This window comes from Anneissia japonica, unplaced genomic scaffold (genome assembly GCF_011630105.1).
Source record: "Anneissia japonica isolate Jap-2015-1 unplaced genomic scaffold, ASM1163010v1 scaffold2003_len1103335_cov173, whole genome shotgun sequence".
NCBI lineage: Eukaryota > Metazoa > Echinodermata > Crinoidea > Comatulida > Comatulidae > Anneissia > Anneissia japonica.
Window position 1 is genome coordinate 861372 of NW_022758706.1, and position 16515 is coordinate 877886.

The 16515-nt window shown below is 32.3% G+C and overlaps 1 protein-coding gene across 1 annotated transcript; it reads right to left on the reverse strand.

Annotated features, from left to right (window-relative positions):
• Window positions 1-3112: 3112 nt before the first annotated feature.
• LOC117125361 (putative transmembrane protein INAFM2) lies at window positions 3113-6124 on the reverse strand. Its single transcript, XM_033271845.1, has 2 exons — window positions 5616-6124; window positions 3113-3211 (listed from the first exon to the last, which is right to left on the reverse strand). Exons 1-2 carry the CDS (start codon window positions 5868-5870, stop codon window positions 3164-3166), a joined length of 303 nt encoding a protein of 100 aa, XP_033127736.1. The 5' UTR covers window positions 5871-6124; the 3' UTR covers window positions 3113-3163.
• Between the last annotated feature and the right edge of the window lie 10391 nt (window positions 6125-16515).

Genomic DNA, 16515 nt, shown 5'->3' on the forward strand with positions numbered 1-16515 from the left:
TTTGGGAAATACCAATACATTATCATGCTCCATGATTATACCATTATGCACAGAATACAAAATTCAACCTTGGTCTGTAATTTATTGTAAAGGAAATCATCACATCGATTTCATTACATCCTTAATTGACAAAAAAATATACATTGATATTCAACACTGCTACAATTATAGTCACATAATTTTAAAAATCATAAAAATTATAATGAGTAAACCAATAATCTCCTGTAAAATTTCGATACAATTTGGTTGAGTTGTTTACAGATACCAATAATATAAGAATAAGAGTGAACACCATTGATATGTTAATGAAACTGCTATAGTGTGTGATCATGGACAGTGTGATGCATGATAGAATCCAAGACCTAAATAGTGCAGTGTATGCTTTTCATATGTATTAGTCATTTATCTTTAGTAATATTTTAACATAAATTACTTTAAATTTAAATTTTTATTATATTATTGCATTTGTGCTAGTTTGATCAAGTACAGTATTGGAGAGGCACTCCGATAGGGTCTTACACTTTTGGCAATCCAAAGGGTACTGTATATATTTCAGCTAGAGCTTAAGTTTTGTCTTCCTTTGTTTCTAGTTGCATAATTGGTTTACCTGGAAATTAATATAATGTTTGTGTATTTAGCATCCCTTATTCTTAATTATAATTTTTTTTATACATTTCAAAACAATAAATTACACTCAATTTACTGTTGAGCTAATCTATAAAAAACAATGAATAGTAAAATATTGATGAATATTTTAAAACAATGAATATTCAGAATGTCATATACATAGCATTAATGGATATTCAAAATATATGTTGAATTATTCATATTCATTCATATTATAATGAAAATTCACTTAAAGAATACCTGTGCTTTTGAAGTGTGTGGGTCGTTCAAACTACAGTACAATTTAAACATCCTTGTTTTGAGCGACACAACATTATTTAAGAGAAGAATAATAATAATGATTGATGTTGTTAACATAATAATTATACACATTAATCAATAACAACTTCGAATAAAACAAACAAGAACATTGAGTAACAAAAATGAATCGTGTACATGATGAGTTTGGTGATATGATATATATTTTATTCTACGAAATCAGCATAAACATCAAATTTTCAAAGCCTTTAACTAATAGAAAACCAACATGATTTGTAGGCAGAGATTAAATTTTTGTCTCCTCAATTCCCCAACTACATGATATTTATGTGAAAAAAAACCCAGATGCTAGGCTAAAAAAATGACCTCATTGCATTTCCTCCCATGTGTACTTAGGCTACATAAATAACAATTCTATTCAACCATACTTCCAAAAGACTAAGCCATACAAAAACACAACTATAGAAATTTCTATGCATCATCAGTAATCATTCAAGTATGACGAATGGTGTTTGATGTAGACAATCAAGGCCCATCATTGTTGCATCTACCAGCATAAAATATTTGGTACTTTTCACGAGCTTTGGATGATCCAGCATATTTTCATAGCAGGTCAATTCACAAATCACTGATCCAAATAAACTGATCTGTATGTCAAATCCATGATTAAGTCTACCATTTCTCTCAAAGGAATGAATAATGAAAATTTACAGAGCATAAATCATTGCCAATATAATTGTCTACTAATGTTATCATAACTATATAATATGCGATAATCCATGTTACACATATTTCTGATAATTTTAAATTGAATAAATAACAGTCCAAATCTATCCTTTAATACACTTGTTACTATAAAAAGAATACTTAATAAAAAAAAAATCATATATATATATATATATATATATTACTGTATATACATATTAGGTTACAGCTCAATATATACACACCCCTATAAACATGTTAATTTAAGATTTAAATATTTTAAAAAATTATCAGCATTTAGACCAGCATTTTATCAATGCAAGTTCTTGGAAACTCCCTCAGACTATTCAAATATGCATGGTCTATTTAGATCTTCATTCATTGCACTGCATATTCTAAAATTGGTGGTTTGTAGTGCATTTAACCTAACATTTGATGCACTAATTTTGCAAAGGGCTTGGTACATGGTAAGTTTATAATTAATGTGAGAATAACACAATTGCAACCAAGCCATATTGATGAGTATCATGTTGCAATTCTTTTGGCAGACCACTAATGAGGCTGCATATTTTGAATGGTATAGAGTTGTCTTGCGCATACATACGTAAATACCATCAAATGATTACACTTTCTGTGAAGGCGAATGTCTTGTTATTATTAAATTATAATATATATGACTCAAGACAATGAAAGGCTGTGGAGAATACAAGCAGAATTTATCTGGATTCCCAACAACTACAAATAGAAAACTAATATAAACATCTACATAGTATTTAAAAATATATCATGTTTGAACACTTTTAATTACCTTAGTAATACTTTAACTCAAGTTTCAGTGACCATAGTTACATTAGTATAACCATAGTTACTGTGACCCTAGTTATTTTAACCCTACATTAGTTATACAGTAGTCACCCTATTTACAGTAAGCTTTAGTTACAGTGTCTTATGTATTTTTTTCTCCAAATATTCCAAAAATTCTAATCAACCTACAGTATGTTATATACAATGTATTTTCACTAGATGAATACTATTGATTACATTTCCATTCTGATTTGAAGTCAAACTACAAGGTTCTTTGAATTTTGATGTCTCTGTCCCGAAAGTTGCAATATTCAGTGAGCCCCCACCCCCATAATCCTGTTAAAAACGTACAAATTCTGAGCCTGCTATTCTCCAAATGGCATCACCATAGTAATACACGCTTCCAGTATTTTAGACCCAACATCTGACTTATAGGCCTATATCACATGGAAAATACAGAAATAAAGGAGAGAACAATGCAATTAATTTGAAAGCTTAAAGGATGTATCTGCAACCAAAACAAATCTAAAAAAAAATCTGCGACCTGGCGAAAGAAGAGTTGTGTCACCAAGAACTCGTCGATGATGCAGACATTTTTACGATGACAATGAATTATCAAGATGAAATTCAAGATGTTTTTAGTCCATAAAAAATGGTGATGCCTATTCTTTAAGAATTCAGACACATCATATGTGTATAGATCACACAGTTTTAGTCCATCATAGACAGAACTGAACTTAAAGTGTAAATCCTTTACATCATCTTCTTACTACGCTCCAGTTGAAGGTGTAGACATTGTAGAAGGTGTAGTTGTAGCCTGAAAGATAATTAAAATAATTAATTTTTAAAATATTATATTTTTATATATCCTAAATGTTAATTCCAACTTTTTTAAAAATTGTTTATTAGTAATAATTGAAATTCAGTGCTTTTAAGTGACAATCTTTTGAGGTTATTTTTTAATAAGTAATTGTAATTAGTAGAGCATATTTTAAAAATCTTGTTAAGTTCAAAGTTTTCAGTCTCAGGGCTGCTTGCTGTGCATGTTTTATACCTTGTCTCTTATACACATCTAGATGTGTATAAGAGACAGTAATGAGAGGGAAAATAGGAGCACCAGGCTATCAAAATACTGAGTGCAGCAGGTTTATGTTCAATTTTATTTGAATTGTCATATTTGTTATTTCAAATGTTCGAAGGTTCTGGTTTTTGAAGCCCAGAGACCTTTAAATCTTTACGAGTTACAACAAACTACCTTGTTATAAGCAAACCAAATGAAACTATTCGAATATCTGCCGTGTTAAGGGGTCGTCAACATTTTTCGCAAGTGTACAAACAGTACTCTTTTTCAGTAGCCCCCCCCCCCCCCCCCCCCCCCCCACTAGCCCCCCCCCCCCCCTGAAAGTGTACATATAAAAAATGTTGACTTTGCAAAACCTTTCTCTATTTTTTGTGAAAAGTCAACTAAAGTACTGTATTTGGTTATATAAAAATCTATATTATATCAATGGTTGCAATATACTGTAATTGGTTATAAAAGTTTATTATTTCATATATTGCATGTTATTTTGAATCATGCATATAGTATGTAAAAATGTACAAATTTGCCTACTCCCTCCCCCCTAGTGTAGCCTACTGTTTTTACACTTGTGAAAATGTTGGAAATTGTAAACGACCCCTTACTGTCACATTGTTATGGGAGTTCATTGGAAAGAAAATGAAGTGTGTTCAGTTTTTAAAAGTTCTTAGATATATATATTTTTTTTACTGTGCAGTAAGTTATAGCATGAAGGTACAGTATACAGTATACCTCCATGGTTTTAGGATATCAGTGAAGTAATGTAATATTCTTTAATGTAACAATAATAAGAGAATATTAAATTTTACATTATTGTTTCTATTTTGTTTTATATTCTTCTTTTTAACTAACCTTGTGTACAGTATTTAAGCTGGTACAATTTTTCTAAATTGTTTATAATTTTGTTTATTGCGTAATCCTAATTTCCAAAAAAGCACTGAAGACATTGACACCACAGTAGGAAAACCACCAATTTTAATGTTTATTTTTTTAAATTCCGAAAATAATGATCATTTGCTTGAAATTAATTTAAATTTAGTTTGAGGGAAAATTCTTACCAAATCATCATAATTTTAATACAAAATTTACCTGTAAATATATTTTTGCAGCTTTAATAGCACTTTATGTTAATGGACACAATGCAAATAAACTGTGTGGAATGATATTTCCTGAATTTATAGGTTCTCAATTGTCCATTTTCAGTGGCGGATCCAGAAATTCAAAATAGAGGGAGCCTGGAGTGACTTTCACAGATGTAGATCAATAAGCAAAATTTATGATTGTAGCACCTCCAGATGGCCAGAAATGGCACTCTCAGAAATTAATTTGATTATATAATTTTCCCTTTTTTCTCCATTTTATCTATAATTCTGAAAAATGTAGGGGCCTTGGGCTGGCTGAACCCCCCCCCCCCACCACTTTGAATCCACTACTGGATTTGTATCATTTTTGTATTGGTTTTTTTAAATAAAATCAATAAAAAGTTGTGTTAAAACAATAATTTAGGCCAAAAAATTTCTTTGATAAAGATCCTTTAAATGTAAAATGTAAAATGGAAGGAGGCCCCTTTTATAGCCATCAGATTATTCAGTTACTGGTACTCTCTGTAGTGTAAAATGGACACACAGGCTAACAATAGAAGAATTCATTAAAAATGCATTAATGGTAATAGCATGCATCCTAACATGAAACAAATAAATTTTAAAACAAGTACATACAAATGAGAAACATCATTTTCAACTTGGCTTGAAACATAGATTAATTGAAGATTTCATAAAGAAAAAAAAATTGATAATTTAACAATGTTTTATGTTGTCAATAGTTGTCAATAATTTTTTAACTGTTTTATCATTAGTAATTCTGCAATGCATAATCACTCATTACAATTAATCATTTAATATTTTGACAAGATGACAAATTCCACGAAATTGATCACCTTGAAAAAATTATGTTTACCGGAGAGTGGGGCTTGTTAATACTAAATGTTTACAGTAATCTTATTGTATCCCTATGCATGAAGACAACTAAAATTGTAGGAATTAGAATGTGAAAAGAATATCACAGAGGAGATTAATAATCGATACAATGCTGATGATCAGTAACGGCGAAATGAAAAGAACATAAGAAAACAAACTGTATTTACCGTGCATTGTTCAGGCGTCGGAGATGGTTCCCATACGAAGCTGTAATATATTGCGAGTACAATAGCGACAAGAGAAACAGACAGTACATATGCAAAAACAGTCGCTAATCGAACCCATTTCTTATTCGTTTTCAGATTGTTAGCCATATTACCATGAGTCCCATTCTTCTTGTCTTGATTAGCTCCATGGCCGTAGTTAACATGTCGTGAATGCGAGTTTTGAGTACCAGCATTGGCCATCTTAACGTCGTTCATCCTTAGGATAGTACTAAGATATTAATCCTAAGTATCCAGCTTTAGGCCTACCACACAGATTTTACCAACGCTCTTTTTCTTTTATCAATAGTTCGACGAATACAGAGATTCACAATCACTAAAAATCAGTGTTATTTTCTCAGGAAACCGAGATTCCGTTCGCAAACTGCCACAATACCGTCTTGGTCCGCCGTAAAGCATACAATAGCTCACTATGTATCTTCGCGAGGGCTTCGCGATGAGATAGGGGCCGGACTTAAATCAAAGCGTATAGAATTGCAGGAGGCCGACTGCCCTGATTTTGTATGCAGGCAATTAAACGTTAAAAAAGTACTACCATGAGGTAGGGGGCGCCCTATCAGAAAGCGAATAGAGTTCAAAACTCGTTTTTTGAAGGACGCCCTCTAGTTTGTAGTAGTAATTTTTGAAAATAGGATTACGTTCCAATGAAAACCTGAGAGTCGGACTTCTTGCAGTCCATATTCTTTGCGTAAACCAATATAAAGGTTGCCACGGATAATTCCATAATGGCCCATTTTTTTTGTTTTTTTTTGGTTTTTTTTTTAGAATGGTATTTACTTAGAATGGAATAGTTCGAGAAAGGCAAAAAACAAAAATCATAAAACAAAATTTCTAATTCAAAATAGTCTTTCTAAAACTGGTAGTGGGAATCATTGAATATAATTGAATTTTAAAAAATAAATTATATAAAATATTCATCAAAAAGCATTTTATTACATGAAGACTGTGTAAACAGGTATAAGGCCAAGTAAAAATATATAATAGTTCCCCATCCACACCAGCTTTCTTTTTCACTGCCTCCTTAGCTTCAATGTATTTAATTAATTTTTTGAATTCTTATTTTTTCAAGTGATTACAATCCTTTTCTAGTGACTTGAATATCACGTTACTAATGAAAGCGACTTCTGGTTTTGGTGCGTTACTGCATAAACTCCTCAGTAAGGATGTACGTATGCAGGAGCGTCGTTAGTAGGCTTTACATAAAGTGAAAACCCAACACCCCCCCACCCACTTAATGATGTTTTCCATGTCTTGTGATTGTTCAGAGGAGAAACTGATTTTTCTTTTTCACTTGGCCTAATAAACGGCTTTAATATTATACTACCATACTATCGATGGTAATTCCTCATAGACCAACAAATGCATTATAATTTATTAGCTGATTAAATAGAATTTTCAAATTTAGTGAGTAAAACACAATAGAAGTTGTTTTTATAAAACTTTTAATGATAATTTTATTAACAAAGAAAATTTCTTTAATATTAGAATTTTATTAGAAGAAAAAGTCATTATTTCGGCTCGGTCTATTTACACAGTAAATTCAAATTTGATTGGTAAAATACCATGCATGAAAACAGCTATATAACTAGAGCATTCACTCCATTGATTGCATACTTCCGCCCTGTGCCTGAATATTAACAATACGTAGTCCGTGTATGACGGCTGAAACGCAGCATACCCTCAATGAAACAATGGAATCGCCCTCGTATTTAGGGTACTGGTAGGTCTCCCTCCAATTAAAGATCACTTTTGGGACCGGGATTTGGGAGGTCTTTAGCAGCTTTGTCTCTAATTAGAATCCCTGTAATTAAAGACAGGCACAAAAGTGGTCTTAAATATCACTATATTTAGAGGTGTCCCGGGGTCTGCTTATACTGACGAGAATAAACCGTTCTTTGTAGCAGTTGAAACAAGGCCCACAAAAAAGAACTGTTCTATTTTGCCGTCCCAATAAAGGACGGTTCTTGTGCAGCGAACGCCAAAGAACCGTTCTTCGTACAAAAACAAAAACAAACAAAAACAAAAAACAAAACAAAACAAAACAAAAAACCGTTCTTAATGGGGTAGTTTTTAGCTGCAACATAGCGGCTAGGCCTAATTTGACCTACGTTCAACTTAGCCAGTAGGCTTGGCCTATGTCCAGTACCGTGGCCCGACGTTTCACCAACAGACATTTGGCCGACAGACTATTGACCGAAATACCATTCGCCGGCACATGATTTTGCCGACACCACATTTGCTGATAGGACTTTCGCCGACAGACAATTTTCCGACAGACAATTCGCCGACATTTTTTGTGAACATGTTAAGAGATGGATATGTCACAAGTGACATATTTAGATGTTTTATTTTTATTCAGTCATTTAATTAACATAGTTACCAACCTAAAAGATCTGAAACGCGCGTGCAAGGGCAGCCAGTGTCCCCGCCGGGGTCCAGGGTCGGAGCCCCGGCGGGGTTCTGGGGGCGAATCCCCCTGGTGCTTCGACAATCTGAGCATTTTCAAGCTGTTTTTAGGGAGTGTTTGTTGACAATACTGGGTACAAATAAATAAATTGCCACGTACAATTCGAGTTTCAAGTGTATGTTTAATTTGAGCACCCGAACTATGTACACAGACATTTCATTACTCAACAAACACACAATCAATAGGTTGCGGTGGTGAACCTCTAATCATTCGACACTATTTCTACCTCTCCTTTACCCCAGATTCTTAATCAATTTGTTTAAAGGGCCAACATTCATTTTGAGTTGGGCTCACGGGCCAAAGATAATATTTGAGTACCGGTAATTAAGCAACTCATTATAATGTTTTTGGTAATTTGAAATTCTACTTTCTTTTTGTTGTGCTACACAACAATATATACTTTTAAAAATTCTGTAAGTTTAAGCAAAGAATACATAGCTATCAATATTATGTTTACACCCTGGTTAAAATTGTAAGAAATTGCATTCCGTGTATAAGAAACGTTATTAATAAAATAACATTAAAAATATATATATAACTTAATGTTCTGATAGATAAACAAATTAAATAATGAAATGAAATATGTCTAATGATATAGGCGTGTTATGCTACCAACAACCGTAACAAATAATTTGAAATAAAAGTAGGCGTAATAATCATTAATGGGCACTGACCTCAAAAGTACAGGATAAGAACAGAAATAGGGCCTAGGCCTATATTGTATATTGTAGCTACTTACCGGGAGCTTTTTGTTTTGTTGATGCAAACAAATATGGATATAGGACCTATAGAACGACTAGGAAATAGGTGTGATATCGAAATTCCGGAAAAGCAAACTGTTATAAAGATATCATGTTTTCCTTCCTATATTTCGTATGTAAATCGAGATTTAAACCTTTTAAAATGATTCTACAATGTGTCTTAAACAGAAAATATATATAATATGCATACTTATATTGTTCTGATAGATAAAATAAATAACATTAATTAAATGAAATATGTTTAATGATATAGGCATGTTATGCTACCAACAACCGTAACAGATAATTTGAGATAAAAGTAGGCGTAATAATCGTTGAAGAGAATCACCAATGGGCACTGATCTCAAAAGTACTGTAGAAGTACAGAAATATTACCGCTACTTGCCGGAGTTTTTTGTTTTGCTGATGCAGACAATATAGTACGACGGGTATATAGAACGTATATAGAACGACTAGGAAATAGGTGTGATATCGAAATTCCGAAAGTGCAAAATGTTATGAAGATATCCTGTTTTCTTTCCTCTAATTATGTAAACCCGGATTTAAACTTTTTAAAACGCCGTTTACAATGTGTCTTTAGGCTTCATCAGTATACTGTATTGCGAAGCATCAAGACTCAATTAGTCAATTAATTGAATAACGCTTTTGTATCATCATCACATCCTTTTAGGTGTAGATTTTTTTTCACACGGGCGGCCTATTAAGAACCATGGTCCTACACTTATGGAGTCCTTAGCCGGGTCGGCTTTTACCCACTGTAGCCAAAACCATACTGGTCAATTTTAGTAACGCGTCAGTGAACGCATGTGTTTCTGCAAAAGTGCGTGTTAGATCCAAAATCACTCTTCACCAAAAAATTCGAAATCCTACACTGTCCTTTATGAAGGCGTGATTTTGTGATTATACATGTCGCTTTATATTTGTATTATACATGTCGCTTTATATTTATATTTATTTTATTTCGCAGCTATACGGTAACCTTCTAACTCCTAGAGAGTTAATTGTCGAAAGTCAGAACGAATGAATAATATGAAAAAAAAAATGCGAATGAATAAAAGATAGCGACCAATTAACATTGTAATTATGTCCTCCCACTTGTATATTTTAACTTTACTGTATATTTGTAATACGTTGTATTTAAACATCTTTAATATTAAGTTCAACCTTCGTTTTATTTGGATACCGACATGAGCTTTTACTTGGATAAGAGAAATCATGATTGTTTGTATCCTGGTAGTCGCGGGTGAAAATATTGTTAAAGGTTTTATTATTTAAAGTCATTTCAGTCATATTAAATTGCATTCTGGGTAATTTTTACGTCTTATTCAGCTTGGTCATCGATACGCGTCAACCATTTTATGTGGAGTCAAAATGTAGATGCGATGCGGTTCTTCTCTTGAATAGTTAATTCAATAATCAACCAATAACAAGAGAACTGTTTTAATAATAATTAAATAAATTAAATGGTTTAGAATGATACTGCATGTGTTATTTATTCTTTCTTTGAAATTCAAACATCAATTACTGTACTTGTTCTAAGCGACTTTCCATTAAAATATTGCAAACACCACCACTAACATTATCGTTATATACACAAAACGCACACAGACGTCTTATCCTATAACAAGCAATTAGTAGAGCTCCGCCACCCGCATAGTACACTATAGGAAAATCATTATACGAAGGTTAGATTTAATGCTTGAAAAAATTCCTGAGGGCCTGCAAACAAACAAACAATAGCATTAACATCAATACTAATTTTATAGTGGTCTTTAATTTGAGGGAAAATTTTCATTTGGGTCCACTAAAACCATGATTTTCGGTCTCTAAATAGAGGGAGTCTTTAATTGGAGGGAACAGATAATGTAAAAAGATAGGAAATTAAACGGGAACACAGAAAGTGGTGTTTAATTTGGGGGGGGGGGGGGTTTATACACATCTAGATGTGTATAAGAGAGCTGCCTGAATACATGGGGCGATTTCATTATTTTCTTTTATGCTGGATGTAAAAAATCGAATTTTCTTGACCCTGTCCTTCCGAAAATTGAATGTGTCTTTCTTTGATTATTATGTACAATTCCACTAATGTTTTACGATGATCCATTTATTAGTTTTGCGTAATCTTGCTAACAGACAGACGACGCAGGAAACATAAACACTTTTAAAAGTCTTTATTGACAAATACTTAACACAACGAAACCAAAATAGGATAACAAATAAATAAAATTAAAATAAGATGTAATAATTGAAACATTAACCATAGGCCTAATAAAAAAAAATTGGTGAGCTGAGAAGCGGTTTTCGACCAGACGATACAGATGCAGAAAGACAGACAGAAGGTCAGCAGTGAATAAATAACCTCCTTGATGTAGGTAAGCGGAGGTAATAGGATCCAGGAATTCGAAATAGAAGGGCCTAGATAGAGGTCCACCCACCTCAGCCCCACCATGCTTGGGGCTGAGGTAAGAAAATTTATGATTATGACACTTCTAGATGGCCGGAAATGGCACTCTCAGACATAAATATGATCATAATTATATTTTTTCTCAATTTTTTATAATTTTGAAAAAATTAAGGGAAGTGGGCGGGGACGGGCTGGCTCACCCCCCCCCCCCTCTATCAGCAGCTTCCACCGACTTCTGCTTGCTTGAGCGTTTGTCTGGAGTAGTAGCACCATGTACCATGGCCTAACATTTTTTTTTTGATTTACACGTTTCTCCTCACTGGTTCCATTTCTCTTTCACTATCCAATATCGTCTGCCCATTCCCCGTTTCTTTCATTTCAAAAATGTTTCCTGTAGGCCTCTTGATTAAACATACTTTTTTTCATCATAATTTACAATTGGTGATACATTGAACAGGGATGCAATGGCGTAACTAGGTAGTGAGGGGCCCTGGTTCAAGAGTACAGTCGATGCCCCTCGCGCATGCAAATTGACTATGTCAACTGAGATGTCCACCGATGGATTTGGTTTTGGAGCAGTGTCTTTCCGATTTTTATATTTTGACAATAATTATATTTTTATTTTTAAGTTTTAGATGTTCTCAGAGGGCATCTTTAAAGAGCCGGCTATTGGTTGGACTGACCATAATAATAATAAGCATTTCTACTTCTTATGATCAAAAGAAAAAGCACATGGGCGATATTTATTGAATTGATGTTTTTTATCAGATTAACCCATGAAAAATGTCAACAATTATCTTGTATATTAGTTGTATTTACTTAAGCTAAATACAATGAAAATGATCACACTGATTTCATAGATTATGTATGACTGTGATCAAGTTAAACACTTATCCGACAAACACCTTTTAATAATCGTTCACTATAGAAACAAATGCACGAACAAAATTTGAAAATCCAAATCAAATTCAATCGTGATCGTGTATAAAGACTTTGTCAGTTGTTAACAAACATAAACACAATCCCAAACGTTTGTAGGATGAAAAGAATAAACAAAAATTCAAACAATATTCATCCAAATCTTGATTGTAAAAATTTTAGCGATTATTTTAGTACTACAGGTATATAGGAACAGACATTTCCAACACAATTAAAGAAAGACACAACAAAATGGAAAACCCAAAGTTGTATTCACGGACTAAATTTTACGACACTTGAATTAACTGGTGATTGAATATATTATCGATATCGATATTGAATTTGCACTCTCATAATTTTAAAATCTTACCGGTAATTAATATCAATACAATACAACAATTATTTTTCTTAATGCAATTTAGGAGGGGGGGGGGTTGCGATCGCACCATTTGCACCACCACTGCATCCCCCAGGGATTCTATACTTCATACTTTGTTTAGCATATTTACTTAACGATACGATTTTCAGCCTTTAGTGGTGAAAGACCGAGACGTGAACGCTCCTTTCTTGGCCCCTTGGCTGAAAGGATGCAAATAGTGAAATGTGACTTCTAAATCAACCAGAATTAGCATACCACAGGGTAGTGTCTTGGGTTTACTTTTTGCTATGAAGTAGGCTTACTGTAATTATTAGTATTTATGTATACCAGTGTATCAGATCAGACAAAGAACAATGTGTGATTAACAACTGTTTGGTACATCACTTTATTACAAATGCCATGGTATGTGTTATTTCAACAAAATCATTTATATATATATTTATCCAGCAACAATTTACACCATCTTCTTGCAACAAACATTTTCAAAACTCACTGTGGAATGGGCATTTAATTTAGGCATTTCCTGAATTTTTCACGTGATTTAAGAGACAAATAGATATTTTTACATAAAATAATGAATTTCTGTTACATATACAATTTACAAAACTACATTGCATTTCACATTTTTTACAAATGTTTTTATTGCTTATCATATCAAAAGCTTTTAAGTCATTTGAAAAATATATTTCATGAGTCAATTTGCTGTGAGTAACTTACATATTAAGTTATAAAAAGCCTGTTCATCAGGATATACATACACCCATCACTTCGATGCATCATAACTACTATATATATATATACACACAGTATATATATATATGTGTGTGTGTATATATGTGGGGTATATATAAACACATACACATTCATATACATTTTATATATTATATATACATGTATATAAGGTATATAGCAAAAAACCTGATTGATAGCTTAAAAAAACATTATTGACCCGAAAAAGACAAGCAATATACTGTAGGCTTTAGCAAGAAAATATAGCAAAGGCAACAAACACATTTTGCCCTCTACATATGTGCACTTTTAAAAAAACATACAAATCTAAAATGTAGATACATTAAAATTATTGTGTGCCAAAATCACTTAGACTTAAAAATATATTCGAAAAATTCCATTTTTCGAATTCAATTACTCTTCCAATATATCACTTATTTATCAAAATTTTACTTTAAAGCTTTCTATATTCATATCTCTGGAGGTAGACTTCAGCCGAAAGAAAATACAAGGGTGTTGAGCCAAAATAAAAATACAGACAATAAGTTATTCTTAAATCTTATATAAAATATTTGAACCATTAGAGGGAATACTCAAAAGTATATTCAATTTATATTCAATGCTTAAAATTTAACTAAAGTGGTTTGGACATGTTTGCAGGCATCGAAGTACATTAAGCAATATCAATTTGCAGGGTTATGAAGATGGAAAAGAAAACACAGAACTACGAAAAACTGAATGGATACAAATGGGTGCCTCCCATCAAACAGGCTAAGCTGTCACCCCCTCCCCACCCTCGAAAAAGAAAGATCGAATAAAATATTTATTAGATCCAGATGATTTAAAAAAAAATATATTTAATTTAATGTGGATTTTAATTAAATTATTGTGTTGTGTCCAATAGCAAGAATAATTAATAATTATTATTGTATACATTACTCATTACAATTTCGAAATGTATTTTCCATTGTAGACCCATTATAAATAGAGGCATGCCATATTATTTTCTACAAACTGTGGCTCACACACATGGTAAAAATATCAACATCGAAGCAGCAAAATTTACATAAACAATCTCTTGAATCGAAAAACAGAACACACACTTGCACTGGATTGCACCAAAACTTCATTTGTTACTTTACAATGAATTCAAACTTATAAAGTGACAAACGACAAAATATATGCCATATGTCACTTTAATAGTCTGATGTTGTTAGTTCCCATTCTGTAAATTAATAACCATCTTCTGTTTTATGAGAATTAAATAAAAGATCACCATGAAATCAATACTATAAGTGTACTACAATGTATTTTTGAGTTAAAAAATTTACGGTTTATGTTAGAACATAGATGATCTGTAAATTAACAAATAAATGCCTCTCAAATAAGGGCACACCCAAGTAAGAATATATTTTTCTTTTAAGCCTCATTCTCAAGTAACGCTGCATTGCAAGTCATATTCTGTTTTGAATACATGCCTCAGTGCTTAATTGCCAGCATATATTGTTTTGTATCACTGATAGATAAAATATTATTAATTATATTTCAACAACCGATTTCTCACAAAATGAATAAAACTGGCATTGCATCTTTGTCAGATTGGCCTATGTACAGCAAACTGTACCAAATTAACACTCTAACAATAATTTCAATAAATGCCGCTCTCAAAAAGCACATGAAAAAATGCTGCATAGAAGCCTAAATGATAAGGCTACAAAAATGATATTTGGTCATTTACAGTGTTATATTATATTTGTGGTGGCGATTATGCATAAGCTGTTTATCAAGGTTTAACAATTTTCAATTAATTCTTATGAGGCCTAGAACCAGCATTTTTGAGCTCAAAAAAGCTAAAAAGGGAATCTTAATCTATGTCTACCACTACAACAGAACAAATATACATTTTTGATAAATAAAAAAAAAAGGCAAAGGGTAAAGGGTCATATTTCAGGGTTTCCCCTATGTAGGATGTATTTGTCTCTCACAAAAAGCTATCATGTAAAATTTTTAAAAATCACAGGAATTTTAATTTTCCTCTTCAACCTAAAAAAGCAAACAAATATCTTTATAATAACAACTGTCAAATAATTATCATGTTATTTATAGCAAGAAGCTGAGTAGTATAGATGAGAATCAATAATTGCAAGACCCACTGGTACTAGGGGAGATCAGATGCAACACTAGTCACCAAGTGCAAGCTCGGTGGTCCAGTAGATATGACGCCAGGCTAATTATCTGGAGGTCATGGGTTCGATTCCCACCCGAATCACTTGCAAAAACTGCTTGCAAGTATTTGGGAACGTACTGAGTATTCAGTATGATAACATGTTATAGAGAATATTATGCTATAGGTGTTAATGCACATGACATTATTACCGCGATCTTTGGATCAAACTACAATGGAGCAAATTCTTATCTCCCTGAGGAGTGTAGTAGTAATCATTATTTTGGCATTTAAACAATCAAGGTATGCACTCATATTCTGGGTGGAGACAGACAGAGGAAAGTGCAAGGACAGAAGAAATGCATAGAGAGAGTGATTGAAAAACTTGACCCTTTTGCTAAGAGCAACTGCTGCACTAAACACTGCAGTAAAAGATTCCCCAAGGAGTAATATCTTTTCTAGACCTATTAAACTACTAATGTGATACAAACTAGAAACTAACATCCTTGTCTAAAATATTAACAATAAAATTATAATTTTATGATTTCAAAGAGTGCCTTGTATTATCTCATTTACATACATATGCTAATACTTTCATGAATTTTCAAGATATTGAAATAAAATTGTTTATAATATTTTTTGAATGAAATTTTATTTCATAAATTTAGTCTTGTCACCAACCTTGGAATCAGATTCCTTGGACTATTAAAAATCACTCTTTTCTTATCGAAAAATATTCAAGTCGCCTAATATTTTAAAGAAATATTAAATCAATATACAAAAAAAAATTACTATAAGTATTGTATCAAGTTATTTATATTATTTAAATTATAGGAACATAGTGTTATTTAGTATGCAATTAGAGGGACATTCTGAGGGCACTATTGAAAATTACAAGCTGAAGCAGCCATTAATTCAGCAATAGGAAAATTACATGGAAGGCAAAATGAAGACGTCATGACTGTCTTTATAATAATTATCAACCTATACTTATATTCTTATCTAAATTAAATATTACAAT